This window comes from Laetiporus sulphureus, assembly GCF_001632365.1.
Source record: "Laetiporus sulphureus 93-53 unplaced genomic scaffold LAESUscaffold_7, whole genome shotgun sequence".
Taxonomy (NCBI): domain Eukaryota; kingdom Fungi; phylum Basidiomycota; class Agaricomycetes; order Polyporales; family Laetiporaceae; genus Laetiporus; species Laetiporus sulphureus.
Window position 1 is genome coordinate 467,143 of NW_024468516.1, and position 13,698 is coordinate 480,840.

At 51.4% G+C, this 13,698-nt stretch overlaps 7 protein-coding genes across 7 annotated transcripts; 2 read left to right on the forward strand and 5 right to left on the reverse strand.

Annotated features, from left to right (window-relative positions):
- Positions 1-17: 17 nt before the first annotated feature.
- On the reverse strand, positions 18-1,165 carry LAESUDRAFT_695260 (ras-domain-containing protein). The gene is made up of 6 exons (XM_040906234.1): positions 924-1,165; positions 724-844; positions 593-665; positions 426-537; positions 195-361; positions 18-131 (listed from the first exon to the last, which is right to left on the reverse strand). Exons 1-6 carry the CDS (start codon positions 1,028-1,030, stop codon positions 70-72), a joined length of 642 nt encoding a protein of 213 aa, XP_040767339.1. The 5' UTR covers positions 1,031-1,165; the 3' UTR covers positions 18-69.
- Positions 1,166-1,265: 100 nt separating this feature from the next.
- On the forward strand, positions 1,266-4,149 carry LAESUDRAFT_722563 (methylenetetrahydrofolate reduct). Its single transcript, XM_040908235.1, has 11 exons — positions 1,266-1,392; positions 1,447-1,650; positions 1,702-1,747; positions 1,801-1,923; positions 1,980-2,135; positions 2,193-2,317; positions 2,384-2,572; positions 2,623-2,847; positions 2,903-3,274; positions 3,330-3,449; positions 3,497-4,149. The coding sequence occupies exons 1-11, from the start codon at positions 1,309-1,311 to the stop codon at positions 3,671-3,673; spliced, it is 1,821 nt and encodes a 606-aa protein (XP_040767340.1). The 5' UTR covers positions 1,266-1,308; the 3' UTR covers positions 3,674-4,149.
- LAESUDRAFT_512572 (uncharacterized protein) lies at positions 3,313-4,630 on the reverse strand. Its single transcript, XM_040902747.1, has 2 exons — positions 4,533-4,630; positions 3,313-4,480 (listed from the first exon to the last, which is right to left on the reverse strand). Exon 2 carries the CDS (start codon positions 4,464-4,466, stop codon positions 3,789-3,791), a length of 678 nt encoding a protein of 225 aa, XP_040767341.1. The 5' UTR covers positions 4,467-4,480; positions 4,533-4,630; the 3' UTR covers positions 3,313-3,788.
- A 560-nt stretch (positions 4,631-5,190) lies between these two features.
- On the reverse strand, positions 5,191-5,530 carry LAESUDRAFT_722564 (uncharacterized protein). The gene has a single exon (XM_040908236.1). It carries the CDS (start codon positions 5,521-5,523, stop codon positions 5,329-5,331), a length of 195 nt encoding a protein of 64 aa, XP_040767342.1. The 5' UTR covers positions 5,524-5,530; the 3' UTR covers positions 5,191-5,328.
- A 499-nt stretch (positions 5,531-6,029) lies between these two features.
- On the reverse strand, positions 6,030-8,891 carry LAESUDRAFT_741859 (uncharacterized protein; the record flags this gene model as incomplete). Its single annotated transcript, XM_040911161.1, has 8 exons — positions 6,030-6,354; positions 6,419-6,944; positions 6,998-7,556; positions 7,577-8,195; positions 8,254-8,275; positions 8,332-8,391; positions 8,579-8,629; positions 8,855-8,891. 7 exons carry the CDS (start codon positions 8,889-8,891, stop codon positions 6,433-6,435), a joined length of 1,860 nt encoding a protein of 619 aa, XP_040767343.1. The 3' UTR covers positions 6,030-6,354; positions 6,419-6,432.
- Positions 8,892-9,132: 241 nt separating this feature from the next.
- Positions 9,133-11,631, reverse strand: LAESUDRAFT_674422 (WD40 repeat-like protein). Its single transcript, XM_040905554.1, has 10 exons — positions 10,925-11,631; positions 10,754-10,877; positions 10,669-10,706; positions 10,256-10,613; positions 10,117-10,201; positions 9,980-10,055; positions 9,756-9,926; positions 9,662-9,703; positions 9,435-9,608; positions 9,133-9,381 (listed from the first exon to the last, which is right to left on the reverse strand). Exons 1-10 carry the CDS (start codon positions 11,507-11,509, stop codon positions 9,205-9,207), a joined length of 1,830 nt encoding a protein of 609 aa, XP_040767344.1. The 5' UTR covers positions 11,510-11,631; the 3' UTR covers positions 9,133-9,204.
- Positions 11,623-13,504, forward strand: LAESUDRAFT_722566 (thiamine diphosphate-binding protein). The gene is made up of 9 exons (XM_040908237.1): positions 11,623-11,694; positions 11,752-11,972; positions 12,031-12,109; positions 12,174-12,192; positions 12,241-12,374; positions 12,421-12,576; positions 12,635-12,743; positions 12,802-13,186; positions 13,248-13,504. The coding sequence occupies exons 1-9, from the start codon at positions 11,641-11,643 to the stop codon at positions 13,333-13,335; spliced, it is 1,245 nt and encodes a 414-aa protein (XP_040767345.1). The 5' UTR covers positions 11,623-11,640; the 3' UTR covers positions 13,336-13,504.
- Positions 13,505-13,698: the final 194 nt, after the last annotated feature.

Consider the following 13,698-nt stretch of genomic DNA (forward strand, 5'->3'; position numbering starts at 1 on the left):
AAAGAAATATGCACCGTGCACACAGCATATACGCAACAAAACACCTTCAACTCAAGTGATGTCAACATGTCAACATTGGCATGATGCAGCGTCCGGAATTTCGTTTGCGGGTGGTGCTGTCACATCAATTTCTGAAGGAACCATAAGCATATCATCCAAACCAGCGTACCATGGATTTCTGGACTTGGACTCACTGGTGTTTTGTGTCTCTGTAACCTCGGTCTCCTTCTCCATTCCTACTAACTCCATGGCGATCTTCTTGAAGAGGCTCTTGACATTGTGACCCGCTTTCGCAGATGTCTCCATAAACATAATCTCAAGCTGTGCAGCCTTCGCGTTAGCCTCTTCCAGTGTCACTTGCCTTCAACGCGAAAGATACCGTTTGATAATTAGAAGCGCAGAGGATACAAATGCGATGCACATACCGTTTGTCCGACAAGTCTGCCTTGTTCCCTACAAGCACAATGATGACATCATTCCCTCGTTCTGACCGTACATCGTCAATCCACTTTGACGTGGAGAGGAAGGATTGCCGATCTGGAAAACACGTCGTGACATTTCACCCCTACAAGCAAATCGTAAGACCACTCACTTGTTATGTCAAACACCACGATGGCTACGGAGCAGTCACGAATGTATGAGGGTATCAGTGACCGATACCGTTCCTTCCACACCACTACGTCAGCGCTTGCGTACAGAAACAACTCGCTCATTCCTACAGACCTGTCCCGCAGTATCCCATAGCTGTAGCCGAACTGTTCGATCCTCCAGATACATCGCCTTGCTCAGGAAATCAATCCCAATCGTCGCCTGGTATGTGTTGTCAAACGTGTCGTACATGAATCTAGATGGCACAACCGTGAACGTCTGACGTCGATACAGCGGGTACAATGGTAACTCTGCCAGCCTATGTCAATGCACACCTTGTGATAAGACTGGTCTTGCCAACGCTCTGGTCGCCGAGGAGCACGATCTTGCTGCGTTTGAGCGGCGGGGAGGAGAAGTCGGCGGTGACGGGTGTTGTGGCCATGGCTCGTCGTAGAAATCAGCGTAGGAGTGTGGCGTGCAGTCGGCGGAGGGTACAGTTAAACAGAGGAGGAGACTACTGAGAGGAACGAGCACGGTCGGTGCCAACGGAGACGGAAATGCATGCAAGGTCAGCGGCATTGACCCTGCTCGCAATCGAGATTCAGAACATATGGGACCACGTGATGCCGATCTCATTTTGACTCGGGACCAACTTGCAAGCGTGCACGTCTTGCCAGTCGATCCTTCCGTGCTTTGGCTTGCAGAATTGCATCTGAAACGATGAAGTTGAACCAGAAAATCGCAGAGTACCGTGAAATCCATCCGTTCTTTACGTTCGAGTTCTTTCCGCCAAAAACGGACCAGGTCCGTGCCATATTGACTTGAGAGCGCGCTTGCAATTGCTCATTTTGCAAGTAGGGATTCGATAATCTACTCTCTCGTATCTCGCGACTGGTTTCTCTGAACCCTCTTGCGGTCAGTATAACATGGGGCGCTGGTGGCTCGACCAAGGACCGGAGTCTTGAGCTTGCAGGTCTGACCCAGTCCGAACATGGGGTCGACACAATTCTGCATCTCACATGCACGAATATGAAGCAAGGAATGGTGGACGAGGCTTTGCGGGTATGTGTAGCTAATGATAATCTCCTTTATACTACTCACCCTCTCATTCAGGATGCCAAGGCGCGGGGGATTCAGAGCATCCTCGCCCTGCGAGGAGGTACAGAAGAGCCACGTTCAGCTGTCGATCACTGTATGCTAACAACCTCGCAGATCCTCCTCGTGGCGAAGAATACTGGATATCGACCGATCCTCGCTTCAACCATGGTGCAGATTTGGTCTCGTACATTAAATCTTCCCCTGAATTTTCTTCCGACTTCTGTATCGGCGTGGCAGGTCACATCTGCATTTGTGCAACCTTAGCGGCAATACTCATTTCGACTCCTTCGTAGTCTACCCGGATGGCCACCCCGACAGAGGAACAGACGAAGAGGGCGAACTGGAGCATCTCAAGCAGAAAGTCAACGCCGGCGCAGACTTCATAATTACTCAATTGTTCTATGATGTGGATGGATTTTTGCAATGGGTCAAGAAGGTCAGGCAGAAAGGTTGGTACTTAGTCCTTAAAGCGCCTCCCCCCGCCTCCGCATTCTCATTCACTGCAGGTATCCAGATTCCCATCATTCCGGGCATCATGCCTATACAAACGTATGCATCTTTTCTGCGTATGACCAAGTTGTGCGGTACTCGTGTGCCGCCTAGTCTAATGTCAGACATTGTGCCACTGCGAGTGCGTGCCAATTCGCTGCCATCTAAGTACAATGTATCGCTTGACTGACCTATTTGTACTTTGCAGCATGACGACCAGAAAGTTAAGGACTATGGAGTAGGTTTGGCAATCAAAATGATTCGCCAATTGACTGCAGATGGCGACATCCGCGGCGTGCATTTCTGCACGCTCAACCTGGAGAAGAGTGTCACCCGGGTCCTGGAAGGTCTTGGATGGGCAGGTGGCAGCCCAAAACCGGCGAACAAGCTCATCGCGGTATCATCGTCATTTTTCGCATTGATGGTCTAGTTCTCAATCTCTGGTAGGACGACGTTGCCGGTCCCGGATCTGAGCTTGTCGTTACACCTCACAACGCGACAGATACCGCTGCGAAGGAACTGGCAGTATCATCGCCAGGTCCCGACGGAGAAGCCGGAAAGGGAGAGCTGAACAATGCTGCAAGTTGGGACGACTTCCCGAACGGTCGATTTGGAGACTTCAAGAGTCCCGCTTACGGCGAGACCGATCTATGGGGTAGCTCGATTATGTCGGTATGTGTGATCATGGTACCCAGCCCAGAATACACTACTCAATCTTCTGCCGCAGCACAAGCAAGCCATCAAACAATGGGGAGATCCTACCACTTTGGACGACTTAACGACCATGTTCCTGAGGTACTTGCACTCCAAGATCGCGACGACGCCTTTCTCTCCTAGTCCGCTTTCACCGGAGTCTCTCATGATCATTCACCACCTGGAGCGGCTGACACGCAAAGGCTGGTGGACAGTCGGCTCGCAGCCCGCCATCAACGGCGCGAGCTCGAGTGACGAGGTGGTCGGCTGGGGACCGCGCGGCGGGTATGTCTACCAGAAGTGTTTTGTGGAGTTCTTCGTAGAAGGTGCCGACCTGGAGAAGATTGAAAGGAAGGTCAAGGAACACGGACATGGCTGGGTCGATTACTATGCGGGGAATGTCCAGGTCTGCTAGAGTATGCACTGCACCGGCCGCATATCCTGACCACTACGTCTGCTAGGGCGAGTGTCATACCACTGTACCCGAGGGCGGGCGAAACGCTGTGACCTGGGGCGTCTTTCCCGGACAGGAGATCGCGCAGACAACCATCATCGAAAAGGAGTCCTTCTTGGCCTGGAAGGTTCGTCGTATGCTTTCGTCCGTACGCACACAATTCACTGTTCCTAGGACGAGGCGTTCTCAATATGGGCTGAATGGGCATCGTTCTACCCTCCGGACTCGCATGAACGGACACAGCTTGAGAGTATCCGGAATGAGAGATGGCTCGTGAGCATCATTCACCATGACTACATGGATCCCAGTTCGCTTTGGAATTTCCTGTTCAAGGACGACCCGCTGGTGTGAAATGCATGTAAATAGTCCATTTTCGCATGAAGAAAAAGATCTCTAAGAGCATAGTAACATCTGTACAGTATTTGCAGCATAGGGCGCATCTCGCGCATACAATCACCAGCCCTTGTCATTTTTGGACAGTGACTGACCAGCGCTCCAAGAATTGGGCATTGAAAGCTGCTGCTTCCCAAAGCGCATACAATCGCTCTTCTCTCCATCCCTCCATCCCCCAGCGCTGTACGAACTGTTGTCTTACGATAGGGTTATCTCCTAAATCATGGGCATAGTCATTGAGGAGCATTGCGTAGTCCTCCGAGGTGTTTTCGACGGAGCATATGGAGAATGGTGTTGGACTTGAGACAAGCAGTTGCAAGACTTGAGACAGAGAACTGAGGAGCGGGAATGCAGGACGAGATGGGAACTGCGAAGGAAGACCATGACATTGCACGTCCGGAGTCACTTGGCCGTGCATGGAACGCCGAGAAAGGAAAGGGAGCATGGCAAGGACGAAGGAACGACTGAAGAAGGAGATGGATGTTCCGATTGTCGTGAACTTCAGCGTCAGACAGGTTCCTCGTGTTAGGGCCGTCCGAAGTTCCCGTATATACGTCTCTAGTCTCAGAGACGGTACCGCATCGAGAAAGACCAGTCTGTGGGATATAGGACATGGAGATGGGGATATGCACGATGATAGTCGCATTCGGAGCTGAGCCTGAGCATTATTCGGACCAAGGACAGGATGCTGATACGCTGATTTAGGACGGAAGAAATCTGATGCAGCCTGTGAAGTCTTCGCATCTGACATTGATTCTTTCTTAGCTTCAGCGATGTTGAGTGATGGCCAACCCCAGACATGAATATATGCACCCACCTGAGGAAAGGCGAAGCGGGAAAGTCTAAAGCGAGTCAACACGACCATAAGTCAGCCCTTACGTTGGCGCTCACCGTTGATGTCACTGAAAAAAGCTGTGTGACTACTAGACGTCCTATGAGAACAAGCCGCCATGACCACTGCACTTGCAAGCGAATCCTCCAGCCCTTGATGTCAATCGAATCCAACATCAAATCTGGCAAGTCTATCTTAGCATTCCTGAGCTCCAGTTTTCCGGATTTTATGTCGTCTATAAATGAGGTAAGAGGAAGCGATATGGCGTGCTGCTTGGTGCAGGCTGGCTGGCATGCGATGGTCACGTAGCTGGCGGGCCACAGTGAAGTAGTGGGGGTGACAACCAGAAGAAGGACCTGCAACGTGGTCCTTGTAGCAGAAAAGTCCCTTTGATGCCCTCGAGATCGCTTCCAAGTTGCGAAAGAGAGGAGAAGAAGTAGCGCGACGAAAACAATACATAGAGCTGCCGATGATTGAGTACTGTCATACACACGTCTCAGACGCGACGGAGGCGTGAAGGAAGCCCAGACTTGAGTCTGACTGACAAGATGCCTCAGGACACGTGCGAGTAGTGGCTCAAGAGCGTAGACTATGTCTTTTGCTGTGAGAAGTAGCGCAGAGACCTCCATTGCAGTAGATGGCGCACACTGGATAAGGTGGTAGGGCGGCAGCGCTCCGCTGCGATGAGCGCTTGTACACGATGGTCACGCATTGTGTAGCCGGCGCTTGAAGCTTTACGATGGGGGCGCAAGAAAAAAGCGCGGCGGGTGATATGCGGTGTTTAAAGGGAAGTGAAATATTTCGGGAGGGCGATGGATGTCGCTTGAAAGGTTTTCGCGCTGGTTGAAGTGATTGCAGTTGATGGAAAATGCCCTACAATTGGTTGTGTACGGGCGGTTGTTGGTGCGCGCTGACTTCGCTTGCGGGAGGAGAGACGGTCGGAATCGAGCACTTGAGAGGCACGAATATGATACATTAGGTAGAGGGAGTATTGGAGGCGGGTGAGACCATTACAAGTTGCAATTATATACTAAGCAGAAGGAACAATTACAAAGATATGAGAGCAGAGAGATTAACTCGCAATGAGAATTATAGTGGAAAGTAATAGAGCAATTAAGAAGATGACAGATTAAAAAGAATCAGAAGAAATACACGAGCGATCCAGACAAGCATCGACAGCAATGGATGCAGGAATGCCAGCGTACGAGCCCTGCACAGTGATTCGCGACATGATCGACAATGACCGAGCATACGAAAAAGACGAAAACGAGGGGCAAGGGAGCGACAGAGGAGAAGGAGCAGATCACAGGAGATGATGACTGACATGACGAGCAACGGAGCGATCAGCTAGCCGTGATGCCCCCCGATCGCTAATTTTCGCAGAGAGCCTTCCACACTTCATGGCGATAAGAACATTCTTATGCCGACCGGATTCATAAGCCACCCCAAATCGTAGTTTCGGAAGCAGAATCCATATCATATGGGCGTCTTTCCATCAGAACTCTATATTTGTCACTGAAATTGATCCCTGATGCTACGGTTAGTTCGATATTACTTGGTATCTAATGACGCTAACCTAGCCATATAACTGATAGCACATATCATGGGAACGGAACGGAGGGGCTTAGCACTGAAGGTGCTTCTAGTAGACGATCTGACGTTCCTTTCGTCGGCAACCGATATAATGAGAAGAGAGAAAGAGACGAGGGAAAGGAATGATTCGCGATCGACAGACGAAAATAAGGAGGTGGGACATAGTAGAGGTCACGAGGTTGCAGAAGAAGACGCTGGCTTCGACGTTCATCAGCTATGTGCACGAAAGAATCCTTCGTCAGCTGTGTGCGAAGATGAGACGGAAGAAAGAGACGAACCGTGAATGATGGTCTCAAGCCTCCCAGTTCATGGGGTAGAAGTTGGCGTGCGGGAACCTCTTCTTGATCTGCGTCAAGAGCCACCAGCCGGGCGTGCAGTAGGTGATGTGATTGCTCGTCGCGCCGCCCTTGTTTTGCCCGGAGTGAAGCTGGCCGACAATGTAGGCTTTGCCGTCCCTCATATACCAGACAAGAGAGCCCGAGTCTCCTTTGGCGGAGAAGACTTCGCCATGCTTACCGCCCAAATTGTAGACGCCGTACTCGGTTGACTCAATGCCGAGTTCGTTCTTCTTAAACGAAACCAGGCCGGCGAAGATTCCGACGGTGAGGCCGGTGGTGTTCCCATCTTTGCCAACGATAATGCAATGTTTGTCTTCGCTGTCGATATCGGCAGGGTTGGCGAGGTCCTCCTTCGAAGCACAGCCCTCGATCCGGAGCTTTCGCCCAGCGGGATACTTGAACGTCGTGGGACCACCAGCCCGAGGGTAGAACATATCCGTCAGTTGTTGCGGAGCATACTCGGATCCTGAAATGGAGAGCTTTCGTCAGATAGGTGAATGCGACAAAATAGATACCCACCGAGATCCACAACGTTCCCTTCAAACTCATTCTTGACCTTGCCCTCAGCGGCCTCGAAGGCAGCCCAGTCCAGGGTGAAGTTGGTGTCGTCTTCGTCGACGCTGATGGCTACGGAGTGTTGCACGAATCCAATGTTGCGCTGGAGCTTAATATTGGACCATTCGTTCTCGACTTGGACGTGGAAGGCCTCGAGACTGGCGATAGCTCGGTTCTCCTCATTCAACTTGATCCTAGTTTGCTCCAACTCCTCCTCGTCCTCCGGGTCCTGCACCCCCCTCTCCTGCAGTCTGACGATATCTCTAGCCCAATGATCTGCAATGATGACGTAATCAGATACGGCCTTGGTGATGTCGTCCAAGCCGCGCTGGAATCGACGCATGTCACAGACTCGGACATAAATCTTGGGTGCGCCTCCTTTGTGCTCGTAATTTTCGTTGGTCTTCTTGCGCAAAACATGGCAGTTACTGACCCCAAAGACTTTGTCGCTCGGCTTTCCGCTCCTGTCCTTGTTTTCTCTAAACCAGAGGGTAAGAGTGCCCTGCGCATCGTCCTTCTCCATCTCCGAGGTCGCAAGGGAACGCCGAGAAGAGGTGTAAGGAAACGACGGACATGATGGGTGGCGTTGGTGCTGCCGACATGGCGTAGAAGGGGCACGCCAGCCAGAGTCTGCGGGACCGCCTCTCGCCACTCCACGACGACGCCATCGACTCCATGTTTCAACAGGAGCGCAAGGATCTCTCGTGAGACATCTTGGGCGGTAGCGGAGGTAGAACCGGGACTGACACCGACCCAGATGACGACAGGGCCGAGACTCTCCTTCTCCTCCTCTCCCGGTGGTCCGTGGGTAAAGAAACGAGCAGGGTCGATGGACGTCCAGTTGATCTTATGGGCCTTGATAACGTCGCGGATCTGAGGACTGACATTGTCGTCCCAGATACCGTTGAGTGGGGTATCGAAGACTCCACGGACCGACTTGACAGGAATGTGGCCGAATCTGCCGACGGGCTTGGGGAAGGGAGCAGTGAGGTAGTCGGAACGATACACAAGGTCCGGGTGGTCGCCGTCTCCAGCGATGCCATTATAGTAGGACGTCCGTTCGTAGTCGTCGGGACTGTACTCGGAGACAACGGTGGTATCGCTGGCGAAGATGAGGGCAGAGAAATGGGACGACACAGACATATCGCTGAAGGTCGGGGAGCTGGGCAGGCGGGGCAAGCTGGGGTTCCTTGTATTGCTTCCCTACGAGGTTACTGCACTCGAGGGCGAAAAGCGAGAGGTCTGGACAGAAGGTGTTAAGTGTGGTATAGACGTGGAAAGAAGCGAAAAGAACTCGCTCAGCAGTCCCGGGTGATTCTTCATAGTAGTGACGGCCTGGGCCGCAGGTTCAGACACATCTGTGAGGGAATAGGTAAGTATTGACACAGGATGCACTGCAGACGAATGGGTGTAGGAAGGATGAAGAGGAGAGAAGGAGGCGCAGCTCTCCTCTCGATTGACTAATCTAAGCTAGTTCCAGTCGGGAGCTGCCAAGGCAGCGACGAGCGAGGACGACGAGCGAGAAAAAGAGACGAAGGGACTCACCGTCGCCTAGCAGGCCGGCATGTTTTAGTTCGTCGTCACTGAACGGAAAAGCTTCGAGAAGGTCAGCGTGGACGCGACAAAGGGAAAAACGATAGGGTTCACTAGTACAATCCACGGTGAAGTTGAAAACGTAGTGCTGGGCAAGACGCGCAGATGGAGCATAGTGGGTTGGGGACGAGAAGTGAAGGGCCTCCTCTTCAATCACTGCATGTGGTCAACTCCACCGTATGGAGGTCCGCAGTCGTTGGCGATGCTTCAACACGCGGTGCTGCACACTGGGTGAGAAATTCGATAATTTGCACCGAAAATTCATGAAATAAACATAAAGTTTGCCCCTAGGATATGGTTTAGCATATGTTATTATTCCATTACCATTTACAAATGCCCAATAGGTAAAGCAATTTGACACATAGTTATCCAATTTTTATAATACTAATTCACATTTTATTTTCATTTTACATGCAGAAAAACGGCCCCATGTCTGGGCGGTGGCAGGGTCCCTGCTCGCAAATTTGCATTCAGCCTGAAGCAGAAGAAACATACCACTGACGAGCGTGCAATATAAACAGAGAATGCCAATTCATCAGTAATCTACAGCATTTAGCAAGGGAATACACTAATCAGTACTATGCGATCACGTCAACTGCCGAGCCTCTGCGATATATGCTTTGACTTCTCATTTGGCGAGGCTTCACAGCTAGAGGTCTAATCCAAAGTTTGATCAGCCCATACCGAGTAGCGGTGAGTATACCGCGGGAGATGAACATGACATCCGTTAACATGTCGCTTCCGATGTGCTTTACCTTGAATAAGAAGTAATCAGTCGTCGCTAAAACCAACTTAACAATCAGCTGACCAGAACGGGCTGAACGATAGCGACTTCATTTCGGGAGGGAGCGGGGTGGTAGCGTGGTAAGGATGAGTCCGCGAGAGAACCACCTGGGGCGGAAAGGAATACAGTCGAGTTCCCCCGACGTCGATAAGCGAGGGAGACCGAAGATATCATGGACATGCGTTGTTGATGAGCAGCCTCAATGAAGTTCATCAGCAACACTGGTAGACATCAGCGAAAAAATGCCTCACATGGATCTTTGGTCGGTGCAGTGCACCGCTTGAGAAATCCCACTAGCACGCCCCATCACTGTTTGCATATAAATGAAAGGCAATCCTTACTCACCAAGATTAGCTTGTTGTCCTCGCCCACGCTACCAAAACGGTACGTGCGGCCATCGCAGCGTATGGCATCAAAGGCGACTGCAGAAAGGAACGAGGAGTGGCCTTGGCATCTCGCAATAACTCGTTGTTCCCAGGGAGAGATGATGGTTACTAAATCGTCTTGGCCGCCAGTCTAAAGATCACGTTCATCAGAGGCAACTCAATGGAGAATTCATACGTACAAACCAAGATAAACCGACCATCAGGAGACCACGCGACACAAGTCAGTGCACCGAAATACGACGCATAGCAGTCAACGAGTCTAGTAATCGCATCAGATGGCCAATTCGAAACGAGCGACGCTGTATCAACACAATGCTCACTGTTCAGCAACGGTGTCGATGACTCGCAAACAGCCATCTTCAGATATTGCCGCAACAAATTTGGAGTCCGGGGAGAATACGAAGTCTACACATGTACATATTAGACTAATTACAGGTGTAACACAACATGTACCCATACCTACTATGCTTCTACGCGACACCCTCCAGTGGCTAACTGGGTTCTTAGCGGTCTTATCTTTGTCGGGCTTGCCCCCTCCACTAAGGCCGACCCCGGCCGTGACGGGATGCCAAGGAGGCATCGTGACAAATATACTGTCAAAGGGATCCCATTCACCTGGCAGAGAAGTAGGTGGTGTTCCGTCACCCGGGGAGCCCGGGGAGCGACTCGACGGCCCAGGTTCTTGTGGACAGAAAGTACCATCTTCTCGCTCTTTGTCATACACGATGATTGCCCCGTTCGCATGAGAGACGAGCAAGAGATTCGGAGAATCTGGCACCCAGCGTATTGCTGTACATGGTGAGTTGCAGATGCGGCCCTAGCAGGTGAAAGTCAGACGAAAGTCGCGTATTGCTGCGATCGTATCGATATACCTGCTTGTTCAGCCGACAGTAGCGCCAACTTGTAGGATCTATGTGATCTGTTAGTGCATACCAGAGTGACTAGTGCGCCACTCACCAAACCACAGTATGTCTCCAGTGTTGAACCCAATGATCACATCGATGTTGTCGGGAGAGAGAGTCGTCAGATTGACATCATGACAGGTAGGGTGTGCAGCGAAGTGTATTCGCGCCAGTGGTTCCTGTCTCTGGGATGAGCGTTAGCTGCATCAGCTAGGGCATGGCTCACCTTCACTTTGGTACCCGCCTCCGTCAAAATGAAGCTCTTCGCCGAGTTAAAGAACAGAAAGGTTGCGTCTCCTTGTCTTGATTGCAGACTCTTCTGCGCATTGTCTGCATTCTGCAGACGGGTGATGAACGTGGAGGAAGTTGCCTTCAAGCTATGTCGAGGCTTCGCCGCTGCCTTCTTCTTTCCTCCAAGAGCGTGTGAGAAGATGGTGTTTGGCGAGTCGTGGGCAATGACCGGAGATGACCTTATGTTCTCGGGACCAGGAGCCGTTGAGACATCGGGAGATGCATCATCAGGATCCTCGCTACTCGATACGCTTGCCCCGTCTTCTCGTTCCTTCAAGCCCTGGTTGGTTGCTGCATTCTTCTCTTTCTTATACTCCTTCTCGCGCCCACCGCTCAGCAGCTGCGAAAATACCGGAGAGTTCGTGGACTTGGCAGGGTACCGAATTGTGAACGCGGAAACTCGAGTTGGGAACAAGATGGGAACCGCATTCACGGTATGTTGACCAGCTCCGGCTGGTCTGTGCTCCTCGGTCACAGAGTACACGCCTTCGGGAGCGACAAAGGTTGACTCGCTCTCCATGTCGTCTAAGAAAGCGCTGAGAAGCCCCAGTTGTATGTCGTCAAACTCGGCAGTGACGGCGCGGGCGAAGGTCGGGCACTGAAGGGCAGCTGACCGGCGCTGGCTATATTCGTTCCACGATATCGACTGCCATGATACCCCCGAGCTTCAGAAGATTTCCATTGCGATATGCTTCAGCAAGGAACGTAAGTGAAGGAAAGAACGTGGCCTCCCCGCCCTGAATGCTCTGCATCAATTGACAGATCCGCCGCTGGAACTCCACGGTCACCGAATCTCATCCGGCAGGAGGGCATCTTCCTTCCGTAGCCACGTCCTCATTCCTTTGCACCACACGCGATGCAGCCCTTCGCCCGCGTGGTATCACATGGACAGACGAAGGCGAAATGGGTTCCACTGACAATCTCATCCCCGGTCGCGACACACGCAAGATGAACATGTATCAGGCGGTTCGGGACGCGCTCAGGTTAGTTCAATATTGCGGAGTCTCTGGGTGTGAAGCAGCGCCTGTAATCTCATCGTAGCCACGCGATGATGAGAGATGATACCGCAGTCGTGTTTGGCGAGGACGTAGCATTCGGTGGTGTGTTCAGATGCACGATGGTCAGTTATTTCACTTCATGACATATGTCATAAACACTGGTCACTAACAAGTCTGACTGCAAAGGGATTAGCAGAGGAATTTGGTAAGACTATCTTTGACGTGGGCTTCCTGTGGTGCTGATCTCTTTTAGGCAAAGAGCGTGTTTTTAACACGCCACTGAGCGAGCAGGGTATTGCTGGCTTTGGGATTGGTATTGCAGCTATGGGCCATACTGCTATTGCCGAAATTCAATTCGCCGACTACATCTTTCCGGCCTTCGATCAGGTGCGTTTCCAGTTCAGCGAAATGAACAGCAGCAAACTGCCCGTAGATTGTCAACGAAGCTGCGAAGTATCGATTTCGGTCCAGTGGCCAGTTCCAAGCAGGAACGCTCACAATACGGTGTCCATCAATGGCAGTGGGTCACGGAGGCCACTACCATTCGCAAAGCCCAGAAGGTTTCTTTATGGGTGCTGCTGGCATCAAGGTCTCGTTCATATAAGTTGCGTGCTCTCAGCATGTTTCTTACTGACGAGCGGCTGCAGATCGTAATTCCACGGTCACCAATCCAAGCTAAGGGTCTTTTGTTGTCCTCGATCCGCGATCCAAACCCAGTGATCTTCATGGAACCGAAAATTCTGTATCGTTCTTCAGGTACGCGTGACAATAACGGCTTTGCGCGGCTGCATAATGATCGTCTATTCGTATTTAGTCGAGCAAGTCCCTTTGGATGATTATCAGCTTCCCCTTGGTCGTGCAGAAACCTTAGTCTCGGGTTCGGATCTCACCCTACTGTCATGGGGTACACCAATATACCACTGCGAGACTGCTATGCACATGTTATCTACCCCTCCCGATGCACTCGCCTCTCACATCCCCTCTTCTCTGCGTTCCGCGAAGATTGAGTTAATCGATCTACGCACGATCCTTCCATGGGATATCGAAACTGTCGTCGAGAGCGTCAGTCGTACAGGCAGGCTGGTAATCGTCCACGAAGCAGGTCGGATAGGTGGGGTCGGGGCTGAAATCAGTGCCGAGATTCAGAAGAGATGTTTCCTTAAATTAAATGCCCCGGTGATGCTCGTCACTGGCTGGGAGTAAGCTGCACTTTCCTTATTTTTATAGTGATCATTTCACTGATGGGTCTCGTCGGCATAGCACACCCGTTCCTATGCAATTTGAGAAATTCTACGTGCCGGATGCTTTACGCGTTGTCGATGCTGTGGTGGAGACGCTCTCGTACTAACTGAGATTGTTGTACATCCGAGCGCAGTTTTGTATTGTTGATGAAGTCCTGGAAACATCTATGTAATAGTGACGGTGTGTATGTGACAAATACGTTGTACGACTCGTCGCCCTGGAAGTCGGAAGAGACGGGTCAAATCCGAAGCAGCAGTCTCCCTGTCGTATGCGAGCAGAAGTATGGTGAAGTACTTATGAATATGATGTTTCTGAATGTAGTCACTGATCCAAAAGACCTGTCACAAACTCACAGACTACAGTGCCACTGAGCCTCTGCCATCGTCTCTCGCCAAAGATGATAGCGGTCACGGGCTTCCGGCTTATTCCGGGGGCCTCACGTATATTAGAGTAGTCGAGCACATTGGCT

Excerpts from the sequence above, each read along its gene's own strand:
- LAESUDRAFT_695260 (XM_040906234.1), bottom strand. The coding sequence starts at position 1,030 with ATGGCCACAACACCCGTCACCGCCGACTTCTCCTCCCCGCCGCTCAAA. Across the intron at positions 845-923 it reads AAGACCAGTCTTATCACAAG|ATTCATGTACGACACGTTTG; the intron begins GTGTGCATTGAC and ends TGTGCCATCTAG. Across the intron at positions 666-723 it reads TATGGGATACTGCGGGACAG|GAACGGTATCGGTCACTGAT; the intron begins GTCTGTAGGAAT and ends GTGGTGTGGAAG.
- LAESUDRAFT_722563 (XM_040908235.1), top strand. The coding sequence starts at position 1,309 with ATGAAGTTGAACCAGAAAATCGCAGAGTACCGTGAAATCCATCCGTTC. Across the intron at positions 2,573-2,622 it reads CGGCGAACAAGCTCATCGCG|GACGACGTTGCCGGTCCCGG; the intron begins GTATCATCGTCA and ends AATCTCTGGTAG. Across the intron at positions 2,848-2,902 it reads GGGGTAGCTCGATTATGTCG|CACAAGCAAGCCATCAAACA; the intron begins GTATGTGTGATC and ends CTTCTGCCGCAG.
- LAESUDRAFT_512572 (XM_040902747.1), bottom strand. The coding sequence starts at position 4,466 with ATGTCAGATGCGAAGACTTCACAGGCTGCATCAGATTTCTTCCGTCCT.
- LAESUDRAFT_722564 (XM_040908236.1), bottom strand. The coding sequence starts at position 5,523 with ATGTATCATATTCGTGCCTCTCAAGTGCTCGATTCCGACCGTCTCTCC.
- LAESUDRAFT_674422 (XM_040905554.1), bottom strand. The coding sequence starts at position 11,509 with ATGGAGAGCGAGTCAACCTTTGTCGCTCCCGAAGGCGTGTACTCTGTG. Across the intron at positions 10,878-10,924 it reads AGGCGGGTACCAAAGTGAAG|GAACCACTGGCGCGAATACA; the intron begins GTGAGCCATGCC and ends TCCCAGAGACAG. Across the intron at positions 10,707-10,753 it reads TGGAGACATACTGTGGTTTG|ATCCTACAAGTTGGCGCTAC; the intron begins GTGAGTGGCGCA and ends CAGATCACATAG.
- LAESUDRAFT_722566 (XM_040908237.1), top strand. The coding sequence starts at position 11,641 with ATGATACCCCCGAGCTTCAGAAGATTTCCATTGCGATATGCTTCAGCA. Across the intron at positions 11,695-11,751 it reads GATATGCTTCAGCAAGGAAC|ATCCGCCGCTGGAACTCCAC; the intron begins GTAAGTGAAGGA and ends ATCAATTGACAG. Across the intron at positions 13,187-13,247 it reads ATGCTCGTCACTGGCTGGGA|CACACCCGTTCCTATGCAAT; the intron begins GTAAGCTGCACT and ends TCGTCGGCATAG.